Genomic DNA, 16,137 nt, shown 5'->3' with positions numbered 1-16,137 from the left:
AACCCAGCGATTTGATTTCAGAAACGTGAATTCAATCTCATCGTAGGCCGAATCGTGTATCCGACTCTTCGGTGAGAGCTTTATTTTGAAAGCCCGACTCGGAAGTCTCCCTGCCGCTCGGCCCATCCGACGGCAGCGGGCGTTTGTCTTCCGGAACTAACCGAGAAGACGACGACGGACGATGGCGTCCGGCGACGGAATCCAGGTGCCGAGCCGGCTGCCGCTGCTGCTGAGCCACGAGGCGGTGCTCCTGCCGGGCTCCACGGCCCGGTTCACCGTGGACTCCCCGCGGAACATGCACCTGGTCAGCCAGCGGCTGCTGCGGGGCACGTCGCTGAAGAGCACCATCATAGGGGTGATTCCCAACACCAGGGACCCGGAGCGGGACACGGACGGCCTGCCCGCCCTGCACAAGTAATACACACTCAGAGATAACACGGGGGGGGGGGGACAAACCAGAGTCCTGCGAGACAACAAAGTCCGCGTCTTCCGTTCTTGTTTTGGAGACACTATGAGCAGCTTTTTGGGCAAATGAGAAATACTGTGTCTGTTGACACATGTTGTGTAACAACATGTCCCAGTTGGGAGAGGTCGTGCCTTTCAGCTGACCTCTCCGGTCGCGTGACAGAGTTTATGCTGCTCATCGGAGGACTTTTTGTTTCCTTTGTTACGTTTCCATGACGATTGTCATTGCATGTGATATTTTGCGATTTGTTCCAGTAAAGTTTAACCTCTGGCTTTCCCCTCGAGGCCTACATGTAATATTCATTCTTTCCCCCCAAAAAATATTATGTTAACCATAACCAATTATTATTATTTTGTTTTTTTTTATATACAGTATATATATATATATTCTATATAATTTATATATTATATTATATAATATATATATATATATATTATATAATTTATATATTATATTATATAATATTTATATATATATATATATATATTATATAATTTATATATTATATAATATATATATATATATATATGAACATGAGGGACTAAAGCCTTTAGTTTAGCGGTGCTCTGCAGTGAGGCACAGCTAGGTGGACTTTGACCTTTAACCTTTCGCCAGCTTCCTACCAGGTCAGTCTGGTTACTAAGTACAAGCGATTGTGTCACTCTGAACGGTTTTGTCTTTTCCCCCAACCACAGATACTGGAAAAGCTTGGTGCCCTTGAGTACTTTGCATTTCTGCATGCAGAATCTATCAACAAAAGGAATTGAGACAATCTGATGAGCCTTTGGCTGCTGTGTTAAATCAAAGCAATGTCTCATATATGTTAGAGGGATATAATGCTCGTTCTAAGCGTCTTTTCCCTTTTAAACACTGTCTTCTAAAGGCTTCTACTCTTCGGGGGGCTGCAACTTCACTCACATTAAATCCAGGAATCTATTTCTTACGCGCCGCAAGCTCACAATCAGAAACATACCTTTTGCATGTGTGTGGACGGGGGAGTCGCTCAGCCATATTCAAAGCAGCCAAGCTGTAGAACAAAGCTTTAATGTCCTCGCTAAGTGTGAGGAATTAGAATGTTATATTTTGTACAACAAGATTAAAGGTAAACAGGTCAATAAACTGTCCACACTAAAATATTTCCCAATTTAGTGTCAGTGAATTGGGGGGATCTCACGTCTACTCGGAGCCACTGAGGACATCCAGTGTGTGTGTGTTTTGTGCGTGTATATTGTTTTATATATATATATATATATATATATGTATATAATATAATGAACCCCATTCTAGCTTGTTTTCCTGGACGAACTTTTAAACATACATTTCTTCATGAATAAGGTTCAGAGTGAGTCGACGGAAGGTCTGTGGCCTCTTGGAACTGGGACGTGGTTGAAATCCAGCCCGGATGAGGACAGTAGCCCCGTCATTTTACGAAGCGTATTTCGTTTAGGTGTAAACAAAGTGTTCTCTCCCGTCTTTCTAATCCTTGAATGGCAACGCTATCAACGCAATGTAGAGGTCAAGGTAGGCGGTCTTTTCCATCACCTTCCATAATGGACAACAATGTTCTCTCCCTTGTGTGACCATTGGAAGCTGATTCAGCAACCCGTCCTCGGACGGAGGGGTTGCACAGATTGCGACACCTGAGGCCGCATAAGTCGAAGCCAAAGGCCGAATCCTTTTTGAGTCGCCCAAAATCAACTCCGCTCCGTGCCTGCGGGCGTTTCACAAATGTCCTGTTCAATGATTTCCACTGCCTCGTCTGTCTCCGCCTCGGTAGGATTGGCACGGCGGGGATAGCGGTGCAGGTGGTGGGCAGCAACTGGCCGAAGCCCCACTACACCCTCCTCATCACCGGGTTGTGCCGCTTCAGTGTGTCCGGCCTGCTGAAGGAGCGACCCTTTGTCCTGGCCGAGGTGAACCGCATTAACAGTTGTTTTTAAAGTGGCCCCGGGGGGGGGGAGGGTCCTGTATGTCAGCCATACATGTGGAGGTCTCCAATATCTAATGGCGCGTTTCCACCGAGCGGTACGGGTCGGGTCGGGTCTGTTAACCATGATTTGCGGAGCGTTTCCACCGCCAACAGTACCCTTACTTGATAGGCGTGGTGTATTCCAGAAAGTAGCGATGACGTCACTTGATAGGCGTGGTACGTGACGGAAAGTAGATTGACGGCGAATGACGACACTCTTTCAACCAATCGACGCTCTGCAGTGAGTCTAGCTCCGCCCCTTTAGTACCAAACAACTGTGCCAGGTGCCCCAACGGAAGGGTACCCAAAAAGTGGTTCGGTACGGTTCGGATTTTTGGTACCATTCTCAACTTTTGGCAGTGGTGACACAAATAAAAGGGTACCGACCCGACCCGTACAGCACCGCACCGCACCGCTCGGTGGAAACGCGCCATAATCTGTCGCGTCGACAGCGAGCAGCCCTTCAGTACAAACAATCCTCCAAAACTCCAAAAGGTACCTCCCATCTGCTAATTCCCAATGAAGCCGTGACAAAGATGCATTTATGGGGGTTTCCTTTATCATGCCCCGCCCCTCCCCTCACTAAAGGACTAAAACAACTGTCACTCAGTAATTAACCCATGCAAATGTGGGTGATATCAACGTGTGGCTCTTTAATTGCAAAATGAACTGCAGGTGGAGCAGCTGGATAAACTGGAGCATTACACGACTCCGATAACAGAGGGGGCCTCATCCAGCGAGGGCGAGCTAGGGGAGCTGTCAATCAAGTTCTACCAGGCTGCCGTACAGGTGTGTGTGTGTGTGTGTCAGTGTGTGTGTGGAAACGTGCCAGCCTATGTTAACATGTAAGAATGGAAATGAAATGGATCGTATTACAGCTAAAGGACATTCTGCTTTTTAAACCAGATGAGATTCTTCTACCCGGACGTTATAAAACTCTTTTCAGGTTCCATGTGGGTTTAGTTAAGGGTCCTACATCCAACGGAACACTGAGGTGCTTGTCTTTGGGAGAACTCACAGCAGTATGACATTCATTAGGAAAACGAAGCGTGGCGTTAGTCCACGGAAGTCGTACACCCCCCCCCGACTACGACTGCACTAATCTGTTACAGGCCGAACCAATGGCAAAGCTGCCCCCCCTCCTCCCTTTACCCCGAGCGAGTTATCGCTCCCAATCGGCCAGGCGTCAATCACAGGCCTTCTACGGGGGTTCGTTAAATACGACTGCACTAAACTGTTACAGGCCAAACCAATGGCAAAGCTGCGCCCCCCCCCCCACCCCACTCCCCTTTTAGCTCAGAGTTCACCTTGCATAGCATAGCAAATGGTTAAAAATGTATTCAAGGGCTCATTTTTGTCCATCCGGGGAGGGTAAGGGGAGGGGGGGGGGGGCTGCTTTAGTAAACCACGGCGCATTTCAAGTACGGCTGCTTCCATTTTTGCATCTGCAAATCAAACGTCTCGCTTCGTTCATTCAACCAGCTGTTGATATTTCTCGTCAAAGCTTCACTGGTGTTCGTCTAACGGGCGTAAAGTTGTCATTGTTCATGATGCACATCCGCGTCTGATTTAGAATAACTGAGCCTCTCACCTCCGGGCTTACTTAACCAGAAAAGAAAAAAAAAGGATTGCTTATCGTCGCCGCCAGGATGATGCTGAGATTGGTCGCTGCACGTCTGCACGAGTGTGTGAATCAGTGTGTGCATGCGTGAGTGTGTGCATGCGTGAGTGTGTGCATGCGTGAGTGTGTGCATGCGTGAGTGTGTGCATGCGTGAGTGTGTGCATGCGTGAGTGTGTGCGTGAGTGTGTGTGTGCGTGAGTGTGTGCGTGCGTGAGTGTGTGCGTGCGTGAGTGTGTGCATGCGTGAGCGTGTGCATGCGTGAGTGTTTGCATGCGTGAGTGAGTGTGTGCATGCATGAGTGTGTGCGTGAGTGTGCATGCATGGGCGCGTCAGTGGCCGGTCTCTCATTCTGCTGCAGCAAACTGCAGGATATTCTGGGCGGCCAGCTTGTGGCTGAACGCTTTGAGGACCTCTTCACACTTTCTTATAACCCCTTTTTATTGCCTGTTTCATTGCGCCATTGAACGCGTCTGCTCCTCACTGACGACGCTTACTGGGGACTCTTGTCATAACAAAGCTGAGGCCCTTTACGACGCCACTATAACTTGTCAATCACCTAAACATGGCTCTTTTTAAAGGTTTCCTTCAGTGATTCTCGTCAAACACATCTGTTTCCAATGTTGTTTGTTTGGTTCATTCATAGTAGTGGTGATGTCTCTCCTGCTGCATTGCAGCGTTACCTTGGAACTACGTGAGAAGAAGTACAAGGCTGCTGCCGTCAAGCACTTATAATTTACGAGATTATATATAATTTTTGGAAAATGATTCATCGTCCGTCTTTGCTTAATAATTTATTTCTGAGCTATACCAGAAATCCTGGAGAAAGTTTAACATTCCAGCTCTCCAAAAACTCTGGGATCCCTCAGGCATAATTTATTATTATAAGAATTACGACGATGGCTTTTCCTTGAATCACAGATTGTTTCTTAACTACTTAATATATTCCATAATAATTTAGCTCCACCAACCTGCAGTTCTTCCAACACATTCATTGTGTCTGTTTTAGGCAAAGCAGGTCAAATCCATTTGTCTCGCCCCTTTCAACAACTCAGCATTTCATCGTGCATCACATAAAACTTTCCACGTGTGTGTGTGTGTGTGTGCACAGTTGCTGGGTATGTTGGACATGTCGGTTCCAGTGGTGGCCAAGTTCCGGCGTCTTCTGGACAGTCTGCCCAGGGCGGCTCTGCCCGATGTGGTGGCCTCCATGATCCGCACCTCAAACAAGGAGAAACTCCAGGTGAGGCGAACGGGCGGGTGGGTGTGGTCCAAGTTTTAAACGACTTAAACGGAGACGAAACGGGAGGTGAAAGTGTCATTACAGCATCTCGCTGTATTTTTTTTTTTACAGTTTCAATCTAAAGAGCCAGTTAAAGAGCAAACGCGTGCATTGAGCCGCTCGTCGCACATTCAGGGACACATTTTAAAAAAAGGGTTTGTGCCGTTTTGGTAGCGTGTCCGTCTTCGTCTTTCTCCAGGGGACATTTGTATCTGGTCATTACCGCATGGATTAAAGTGTGCTTTTCCCTGAGCTGAATGTATTCTTGAAATGATGCTTCTGTGTGCTGTAAAGGTCCTGGATGCGTTGACCTTGGAGGAGCGATTTAAGAGAGCTCTGCCCATGTTGACCAGACAAATAGAAGGACTAAAACTGCTGCAGAAAAACAGGAAGATGTCTTCAGGTCCCGAAAATGAGAAGCGGGTAAGAAACATTTGCATTCGCGCTTTTGCTCTCAACAAAGTGTGTGTGTGTGTGTGTGTGTGCGTGCATAAGCCTCGTTTACCCGTCTCATCTGTTCAGGTGCGTAAAGGGGGAGTGGTCTCGGGTCGGCCGTTCAACCTGGGTGAGGAGCCTGAAGATGAGGACGGCGATGACATCGCCGCCTTGGAAAAGAAGGTTCACAGGGCCAAGATGTCGGACGCCGCACTCCGAGTTTGCCTCAAAGAGCTCAACAGGTGAAATGTTTCTCCTCTGTTTGAATAATACTGCAATTAACCGTAAAATGTCAACGTTTAACATCTGCTGTTATACCTATAGTATGCCCCTATTTGCTGTAGTCTTTGATTGAAAATAAATGTGTATGTTTGGTTAAATGTTGGCTCACTGGGATTCCATAACCATGGACCAATAATTCAATTAAAACAAGGATTATTTTGTTTTACTAAGAATATATTTGTGTGAATTAAGGGATTTATATGGTCGGAGGAAATTGTACTGCAACCTGGAGGAGGGTTCTACTTTTAGTTTTCTTTCTTTTTTGTCTCCCTGTTAAGGTTTTTCTTTGGGGCAAAGTGTTCCCTGTGCAGATGGGGGGGTTCCGGGACAGAGGGTGTTGCATGTGTACCTATGGGTGGCGCTCTCCTGCCCTGCCACTCCCAAATAAGCAGCAGTGCTGCTTACAAATAGGCGTCAGGGTCAGCGTTGCCCAAAACAAGAAACAACAAACAATCTTAACCAAAATGTTACCTCCCTAACCGTCCCCTCCCCCAACAAAAGAAAAGTACAAGAATCTTACCTAACTCCCTAACTGTAAAACAGGAGAGAAGTAGGTGAACAAGAAGGGCTTCTCCCCCCTACTGTTACATGGTCGACAACATAGACATTTCCATAGAAAAAGCACGGCCTGGTTGGGAGCTGGCGAGACCAAGATAGCGACCGGCCTTTAGATGGAAAGTGGAATGTGCTACAAGTGATCAGTGGGGGGGGGGGGAAAGAAACAACAAAATTTGGTTTTGTATTTAAAATGTTACATTTAAATGTGAAAAGAAGGCATCGCGTAAGGCAAAGTTTTGTCAAACTTTCCGACGCACATTTTCCCGTCTTCCCATTTGCACGCTGTCAAACCTTTTGAATCATTTCCATTCTCTCGGATCCCTTTGAAAACGATCCCCCCCTACTTCAACGACTCCTCTCGTTCCTCTGTTTTCAGGTTGAAGAAGATGCCCCAGTCAATGCCCGAATTCTCCCTGGCCAGAAACTACTTGGATTTGATGGTAGAGTTGCCATGGAGCAAAAGCACCAAAGGTACACGGAGCTGGAAGCCACACGTGTCACATGCCTCAGATCCTCTGGAGATGATGCTGAAATCCACCCAGCCTAATGTTTTATGTGGGGGCTGTAACAGTGTCGTCGCCGCTGTGCGGAATATTGCAACGTAATCGGTCTTGCGTTCGTGTGGTCAGCTGAAAGAAAAGGGTTTAAAACGTCACGCGTTCATTACTGAGGTTGTGACAATTGTAGGTTTCAATCTGGTGCACGAACGGAGCCGTGCACCAGATTAACGGCCGGTTACATAATGGGCTTCCATTTCTATTTCTTCAGGGCTTCGTTATTTCAACCGCCGCGGCCTCAACGTCACTGGCGGCTTGCAAGTGAAAGGGAGGCTGGTGTCTTTTGCCCCGATTTGGTGTGTTGTAGCATCTCTCTGCTCATTTCCTCACTCTCATTGCTGCTCCACCTGCAGCTTCGTTCAGTGAGAAATGCTGCGACCACTTACTGGGTCAAAGAGACAAAGTGGTGCATTTATCTAGTGGAGAGATGGCGATATTCATCAGGTTTATCAAACACACAAAGCTAATTTTGCTCCATAAATTCTGGGTGTTTAACTGTTTGCTAACATGTGAAGCATTACAACTGTGGTTAGGAGCTTCAGATAAAGTGCAAAGGTGAAACCAAAATGTTCCCATCGAAAGTCCAAGGCGATAAAATTTGCCCCCACAAAGCCCTAAAACGATACAATGTATTTGTGCCGGCTGGCCACAACATAAAATGTCAGTGCGCCACGTTAAAGGACTCCACAAAATAATGTCCAGTCTTTGAAACCGCTTTCCTCTTCTTGCTCCTCACTTCTTCAGCCAGTCATCCCTCCTTCTCTCCTGCCTCCTAATTGTTGTTTCCTTCACTAACCCAAACGTTTCCCCCTCTCTCTCTCTCGCTCTGGGATCCGTCCACATTCAACACCCCCTCCTCAGACTGCCTGGACATCCAAGCGGCTCGCACCCTGTTGGACAACGACCACTATGCCATGGACAAGCTGAAGAGACGCGTGCTGGAGTACCTCGCGGTTAGACAGCTGAAGACTTCTCTGAAGGTGTGTCCTACAGATCAGGCCGCAAAAGATAGAAAGACAAAAAGAGGGGGTTTCTCTATGTGCCTTACTTTCGTCACTTTTTGAAATTTGATACCGTTGCTTTTGTCTTCAGGGGCCGATCATTTGCTTTGTGGGGCCCCCAGGAGTTGGTAAGACCAGTGTAGGACGCTCCATCGCCAGGACCCTGGGCCGAGAGTTTCACCGCATCGCTTTAGGAGGCATCTGTGACCAGTCGGACATCCGTGGACACAGGTATCGGACAGTGGCGAGGCCTGCAAACTGCATACAAACATGTGAATTACCTGTGAAAACACATTATATATATATATATAATTTATGAATATATTTTATATATATATATATATATATATATATAAAATATATTATATATATATATATATATATAATATATATATAATATATATATATTTTTTTTTATATAATATATATATTATATATATATATATATATATTATATATATATATATATATATATATAATATATATATATATATTTTATATAATATATATATTATATATATATATATAATATATATATATATATATATATCGTCCTCAATTACACATGTGTTCCGCAGACTTCATTTACTGAGGTTGGGTCTTTGTTCTTCGGCAGCTTGTCATTGAGTGAATTATTTGCTCTTTGGATGAAGCAGTTCGAACTACAGTCGTTGTTTTTATCCAGTTTCCTTTTCGTATAAACCACTCTACATTTTGCCATATGTCTGCATTTCTGGCTTCATACCATCCAAAAAGTAAGTTTAGTCACTTTTATTGAATACAATGTACTGTAGAAAAACTAAAGGAATCCGTGACAGAACTCCGTCAGTTTGTTATTGCTGCCAAAAAAAAAAAATCAAAGAAACGCTGCCTTTTGTCCAAAATGTGTGACAAACGTAATGATTCAGGATCGCCCCAGAGGAAAAAAACACAACAATCCACATGTTATCATTACATAGAATCCCCAGCCAATTTTTAGTCCACCCCATCAACGGCGTCTGGCCAGGCCCGACTTATCCAGCCCGGGTGTGTCAGGTCAAAGATTGTCTCCGGTGGACAATCTTCGGGGAATCGAATGAATTTTCATTCCATAATCCACACTTTTCAAAAACAGGAAAAGTAGAAATAAGAGATCACCGCCACATCGGGAGTAACGAATGGTGGACCCGCGAACAGGCAACAACCCAAGCAAGTGGATGGTTTGACTCCCACGGAGCCTCCGTAACGCGAGTCGGCCCAAAGGTCACGGGAGTTTCGGGCCGTGGGTTCACGCAGCTCGTCTTTGATCGGCCCGATCTGCTTCCCGCGTCTTATCTCTGTCAAAACACACACACATCTCCGCTTGCAGAGGCGATCCACTTATTTTCTAAAGAGAAGTTGAAACGCCGCGATGAAAGCCAGATGAGTCTGTGGGAGAAATGAACCCTCTGAAAGGCCCGAGCGGAGGCCAGAGGGACGCCACCGCCTGCGCGCTCTCGCTTGCTCTCTTGTTACCGTCCCGCTGCGACGTGACAAACGGGAACGCAAACATGTGACGACTCCTCACGCGATTTTTACATTTCTCTTGATCGATTCAGTCTCGATTCAGAAAAGTTAATTATCGGAATATTAAAAAAAAAAAAAAAAAAAAGTCTGTCTCGCGCGAGATATTTGCTCGCTCTCCAAGGTGTTTTCTACGCGCTCGCTGTTTTTCTTTCTGACAGTGAGGGGGCGGAGCCAGTCACCATGGTCTCTACACCTGATTGGTTACAAACCCGTCTTTTGGCCCCCCTTCGGTAACCGTAGTGGAGCGTAGATGACAACCAGCTACAACCATCATTTACCATCATTACCGGCACATTAAGAGCAATGCGTCCAGCTCGCAGACCGGTCCGTCAGTCTGAATCTGAATATCTAATAACTTTACTGAACTATGGAGGAGCCTGCGCACATCTTACCTCATTATTTCCATTTTCCAAAAAGTCGATCCGTATTGAAAGTTGGCGAGATATTCACAGATTTTGACTTTTTTCCAGTATTTTACAAAAACGGACCGGTCTGAGACTAAGAGCAGCTTTTTCTTCATTTAAAAGAAAAACGATTGTTGATAGAAAATCATATTTTTGACAAAGATCTTTTTTTTTCTCTTATAAAAAATTAGAGAAGGTAATTCATCTGTTGATTTTCTTTAATTATCAAATAAAGTAGGAAGTGATTAGCAACCTCTGAGTAGCAAACTCAGATTTGAGAGCATTTAGAAAATCGAGATGCATCGATAATCGGTTTGGAATCGGAATCGTGAGGTGCCAAGAGATTCCCGCCCCTCCCACACTCAATCAATTCACGTGCCTGTGCGTAAAGCAAATGATTTCAAATGGTTTCCCCAGGCGCACGTACGTGGGGAGCATGCCCGGGCGCATTATCAACGGCCTGAAGACGGTCGGCGTGAATAATCCCGTGTTCCTCTTGGACGAGGTGGACAAGCTGGGGAGGGGCCTGCAGGGAGACCCGGCGGCCGCACTGCTGGAGGTGAGGAGAAGACGTGACGTTGTTTTTTGACGACGAGGGTTGGGAGGAATCCTCTTCCATCGGTATCGGATGTCTTGCATCTCTCTCAGGTCCTGGACCCGGAGCAGAACCACAGCTTCACTGACCATTACCTCAACGTGGCCTTTGACCTCTCCCAAGTGCTCTTTATCGCCACCGCGAACACCACGGCGACCATCCCCCCCGCCCTGCTGGACAGGATGGAGGTGCTGCAGGTAGCGGGTGAGTTCAGGTCGCAGCGGTCCCCGTCGTGGTGACGGAGCAGTTCCCAAGTTGAGTGCACGTGTGTCGAGGCCGTCCGGCTGCGTGTCCAGCGACGACCCGCAGGTACTCGATTTATTGCCGGAAAGAATCGATCGGTAGCTTGTTTCACAACCTGAGGTCCATGAAGACTTGACATGAGACACGGCGGGGGAGGACAGAAATGCCGCCGGACGGGAGAAGGTGAACCTGATAGAATCCCGCCTGTTTTGAGGAAAGTAGTAGTTGTCATTTTTTCCCTTCCCGTTGCTCCGTCTACAGGCTGCGAAATAACACACCCTGCTGTGACTGGCGAGAGTTATGACAACAGGTTCAGGGTTAGCATATCACAGGCGGGGGGGGGGAGGACTTCGCCGGCGCGTCGAAAAAGGGAAAGCGCTGCTGCGTCGAATTCCCCAGCGGATCGCCGGCGATGTTATAAGAGTGCGGCGCTCAAGCCGAGGTCGCTGTTTTATCAAAGTGTGTGTGTGTGCGCCTGTCGCGTTTCAGGCTACACCCGGGAGGAGAAGGTGGAGATCGCTCACCGCCACCTGATCCCAAACCAGCTGGAGCAGCATGGACTGACGCCTCAGCAGCTGCACGTCCCGCAGGACACCACCCAGGACGTTATCAGCAGGTGCGCAGGGGGTTTCTGCAAAAAACACATACGCGGTGAAACGAGCGGGGGGGCTTCCATTGGTTCAGGGCCGGTCCTGGTGGTGGCGTGAGCACCAGATTCCTCCACGGCGCGTTTCCGTCCATCTGGTAAAGGTTATGCGGGGTCAGGGTGGGGGCCTTTAGAGGGAGGGTTAAGTTGAAATATACGCGCTACGTCAGGGGTCGACAATCTGGTTTGTCTCACGGTTTCATGTGGCCACGATAATCACCCGGCCGGTGTGGGATTGAGGGGGGCGGGGGCCTCCGGCACAAAGGGTCGATCTGAGCAGAGATTACGAGACAACGTCACTATTAAATCAAACAGCGCCTGCACGTCCACCACCGCCGCCGCCGCCGCCGCGTGCCAAAGATGAAGCCGGCGCGTCCCTGAGAAGCACGTACAAGAATCCTCTGACCTGCCAAGATTGAAGCCAGCCGAGGGGAGAAAAGAAAAGGGCCATAACTCACGGGGGGAGAGCGGATCAGTTGCATCTGTGCGCCTCGGTCGGCGGGATCCGATGGGAGCAGAGGTGGCGTAAGAGATGGGAGCGAAAGACGAGACGGAGGAGCCGGCGTCTTCGATTGAGAGCAGCTCTCACAAAGAATCCACAACCAAAGACACAGGTTCTAAACATTCGAGTGGTGGAATAAATGGCTTCATTAATATTAGTAACAGCCCGGTCAAATTAAAAAAAAAAAGAACACTGGTTACCTCACTGGTAACCATGGAAACGGCTAACAGCAGACAGCCCGGTGCTCGTCCTTAGAGGGATACTCCTGACTTCACTTTTTCGCATTATTTTGAAAATAAGTTACATGTGACTTGGGTTTTTTTTTGTGTCAAAGTGACCAAAACACATAATGTGAGATGTCATTTTTTTGTCAGAACCGATTACTTTAGTTGATTTTGAGCGGATAAGACTTTGTTTCATAAGTCACCCAAATACGAGCAACCAGAAACGGCGACTGTCGTTCCTCACTTGACCCCCCCCCCCCTCCCCCCCACATAACTGTATCCATCTGCTTTGTGTGTCTTTGTGTGCGTCGTTGTAGCTACACCCGCGAGGCCGGCGTGCGTTCCCTGGAGAGGAAGTTTGGGGCCATCTGCCGCGCGGTGGCGGTGAAAGTCGCCGAAGGCCGCCGAGGCGCCGCGACGGACGTTTCCGCCGCCGAGCGTCCGCCACAGCAGGGGGGTAAGAGCCCGGGGGGGGGGTTTCTCTGCTCTGTTTGTGTCTCGGCGGGACGGACGAGGGGGTCAAATTCCTGGTTGGCAGAGCGGACGTGTGATCTACTGTGTGTACTTGGTTCCAAAAAAAGGAAGCGGATCAATGTGAACACAGTTCAACTTATTCAACTCACCACAGACTGCTTCTGTATAAAAAAAGGGCAGAAAAATCCTAGATGAAGTAATCAGGAATCAAAGGTTCCCCTTTTATTAGTAAAGAACTAGTAGATAAAGTAAAAATATGATGCTATTATGAGCCTTTACACCATCATACTAGTAGCACATGGGCTTTTCTGGATATGACAAGTCGAAACATCTCCCGTTATAAAAAAAAAAAAAGACCTTTATGATGGAGAGCGGAGACGTGGATCAGAGCTGGGGGGCTCAGCGAGTCGTCTCGTGCGGCTCGGTGGAAAGACCTCTCGTGTTGCCAGGTAACGGGGTGCAGGGGGCATCCAGCGCTGACATGGGTGGAGTTTGTCCCCGTTGACGGTTTCCAGCTTTTTTAATTTTTAATCAGGGTTTAATGTATATCTGCATTTTGCATAATGCATAACGTGTGTGTGTGTGTGTGTAACCCTGAGCTCCATCGTTCTGTATCACATGTGGGCCGTGTGGAGCGTTGCACCACCTACTGTGCGTTTGTATGAACTTCATAGCATGTTTCAGTTACGTGACCACGCGATCGTTTGGCTGCGTCATGAATTTATTCTGAAAACCGTTCCAATTTGTTGCATGCGCTCAGACAAGGCGGCGGCCCCCCCCGAGATGCCCATAGTGATCGACCACGTGGCCCTGAGGGACATCCTGGGTCCTCCTCTGTTTGAAATGGAGGTGAGAAGCCCCCCCCTCCCCTCCCCCCCTCCCCCTTCGGCTGTCTTGAGTTTCTGGAATGTTCTCGCACCTCATTAATGTGAAGATGTCTCATAAAGTCAGGATCACGCTGCAGGCACTTGTCCTCATGTCTCATCATGTCGGCCTTTTGATTGAAAGAAGATTACAAGGCCACTTGAATTCGGAATATTCCACCAACTCTGTGCGTGTGCGTGTGCGTGTGCGTGTGTGTGTGTGTGCAGGTGTCTGAGAGGCTCACCCTGCCAGGTGTGGCTGTGGGTCTGGCCTGGACCCCCCTGGGGGGGGAGATTCTGTTTGTGGAGGCCAGTCGAATGGAGGGAGAAGGTCAGCTCACCCTGACCGGTCAGCTTGGAGACGTTATGAAAGAATCCGCCCATCTGGCGATCAGCTGGCTCAGAGCAAATGCTAAAACCTACCAGCTCACCAACAGTGAGTGCGCGCACACACACACACACACACACACACACACACACACACACACAGACTCGGACTTTCCTACAAAAAAGAACCGCGAAACGCAATTTATGCGGTATTACCATAAAAGATTCGGCCTCAACCACGTCCAATTTTATCCGGCCTCTGAAAACTCACCCTGATAGGTGAGTAAACATGTTTAGCTAAGCGAGCAGTGACCATCCACCGTTAGCTTGCGTCTTGCTTTAGCTACGACCCGACGTTACGGGAACGAATGTTTACGCTCTGCAAGTGAAAAACAAATAGTCGTCGCTTATACATTTTGCAATATTTTCTTACCCAGAGTACCATTTAATCAGTTCATAACCTCGTGGTATCAGATGGGCTTTGTTGGACATATAATTGTAAGCTAATATACGTGTGGCAACACTTATTATAACCACAAGAGACTTGAGACTTGACCTCTAGCTCAGAGACTTGACCTCTAGCTCAGAGACTTGTGACTTGGACTCTAGCTCAGAGACTTGTGACTTGGACTCTAGCTCAGAGACTTGTGACTTGGACCTCTAGCTCAGAGACTTGAGACTTGGACCTCTAGCTCAGAGACTTGACCTCTAGCTCAGAGACTTGTGACTTGGACTCTAGCTCAGAGACTTGAGACTTGACCTCTAGCTCAGAGACTTGACCTCTAGCTCAGAGACTTGTGACTTGGACTCTAGCTCAGAGACTTGTGACTTGGACTCTAGCTCAGAGACTTGTGACTTGGACCTCTAGCTCAGAGACTTGAGACTTGGACCTCTAGCTCAGAGACTTGACCTCTAGCTCAGAGACTTGTGACTTGGACTCTAGCTCAGAGACTTGAGACTTGACCTCTAGCTCAGAGACTTGACCTCTAGCTCAGAGACTTGTGACTTGGACTCTAGCTCAGAGACTTGACCTCTAGCTCAGAGACTTGTGACTTGGACTCTAGCTCAGAGACTTGACCTCTAGCTCAGAGACTTGAGACTTGGACTCTAGATCAGAGACTTGTGAGCATCTCTGACACACACACACACACGCTCCTTTAACGAATGTTCGGGTCTCTAACAGTGGGCGGCGGCCCGGACCCGCTGGAAGGGACCGACATCCATCTCCACTTCCCAGCAGGAGCCGTCACCAAGGACGGCCCCTCTGCGGGCGTTACCATAGTAACATGCCTGGCCTCGCTGTTCAGCGGCCGACTGGTCAGATCGGACGTCGCCATGACGGGAGAGATCACGCTGAGGGGGCTGGTGCTGCCGGTGAGCGATTTCACGTTTCAGCGCAAATGGCGAGGAGTGTGGAGGCTTCACTTGGTTTTAACCCGACTGGGTGCGTTGCTTTCGCCCCCCCCCCAGGTGGGCGGCATCAAGGACAAGGTCCTCGCGGCCCACAGGGCCGGAGTGAAGCGCGTCATCCTCCCGAAACGCAACGGCAAGGACCTGGAGGAGCTTCCGGCCAACGTCCGAGCCGACCTCGACTTCGTCACGGCCGCCGACCTGGACGAGGTGCTGAACGCCGCCTTTGACGGAGGGTTTCCGGGGACGGGCCACACCCACACCCACCCCCACCCTCAGCTGAGCAGCAAACTGTAATAGACTTAAAAGAGCAGAGTGGGTCATCAGCTTGGACTTTTGTTGTGTGACCGTAACTTTCTGTTGGCTCTTTGCTTTTGAGATCTGAGGATTATTTTCCTATTTAACCCCCTCGGGGTTCAGAGTCAGATCTTATAAACCTGATTATAAATTTGATGTAATGAGGGTGTTTACATTGTGGAAATGTCCCTAACGACTAATTACCGTGGCGTTTGAATGTAAGAAAGAGATTTAAAAAACATGTACACAATTCATTTGAAATCAAGTTGGGTTTTTTTAATATAAAACTGATCATTCAGAGCAGCTTTCCCGTTCGGTGGCATGTGACAAATGACTGCAATCATTTTGATCAATTCAGAAGTTATCGGATACGAACCTGCGCTATGGAATCTTTTTCCTGGACTCATTTTAAAATAATAAAAAGATCTCAAGCCAAAA

The 16,137-nt window shown here is 48.0% G+C and overlaps 1 protein-coding gene across 2 annotated transcripts; it reads left to right on the top strand.

The window, feature by feature from the left end:
* Nucleotides 1-27: 27 nt before the first annotated feature.
* On the top strand, nt 28-16,137 carry LOC144383709 (lon protease homolog 2, peroxisomal-like). Of its 2 annotated transcripts, XM_078082557.1 has the most exons (17): nt 28-414; nt 2,244-2,379; nt 3,111-3,224; nt 5,166-5,297; nt 5,631-5,759; nt 5,859-6,013; nt 6,988-7,082; nt 8,030-8,148; nt 8,261-8,400; nt 10,536-10,677; nt 10,767-10,917; nt 11,446-11,572; nt 12,646-12,785; nt 13,563-13,651; nt 13,894-14,101; nt 15,176-15,366; nt 15,463-16,137. In XM_078082557.1, exons 1-17 carry the CDS (start codon nt 182-184, stop codon nt 15,697-15,699), a joined length of 2,538 nt encoding a protein of 845 aa, XP_077938683.1. In that variant the 5' UTR covers nt 28-181; the 3' UTR covers nt 15,700-16,137. The 2 variants fall into 2 exon arrangements, with proteins under 2 accessions (XP_077938683.1, XP_077938684.1); XM_078082558.1 differs by lacking the exons at nt 2,244-2,379; nt 3,111-3,224 and having other exon boundaries at nt 158-414.

This window comes from Gasterosteus aculeatus, chromosome X (genome assembly GCF_964276395.1).
Source record: "Gasterosteus aculeatus chromosome X, fGasAcu3.hap1.1, whole genome shotgun sequence".
NCBI lineage: Eukaryota > Metazoa > Chordata > Actinopteri > Perciformes > Gasterosteidae > Gasterosteus > Gasterosteus aculeatus.
The sequence above is the reverse complement of the archived record's forward strand: the minus strand, read 5'-3'. Positions and strand labels throughout refer to the sequence as shown.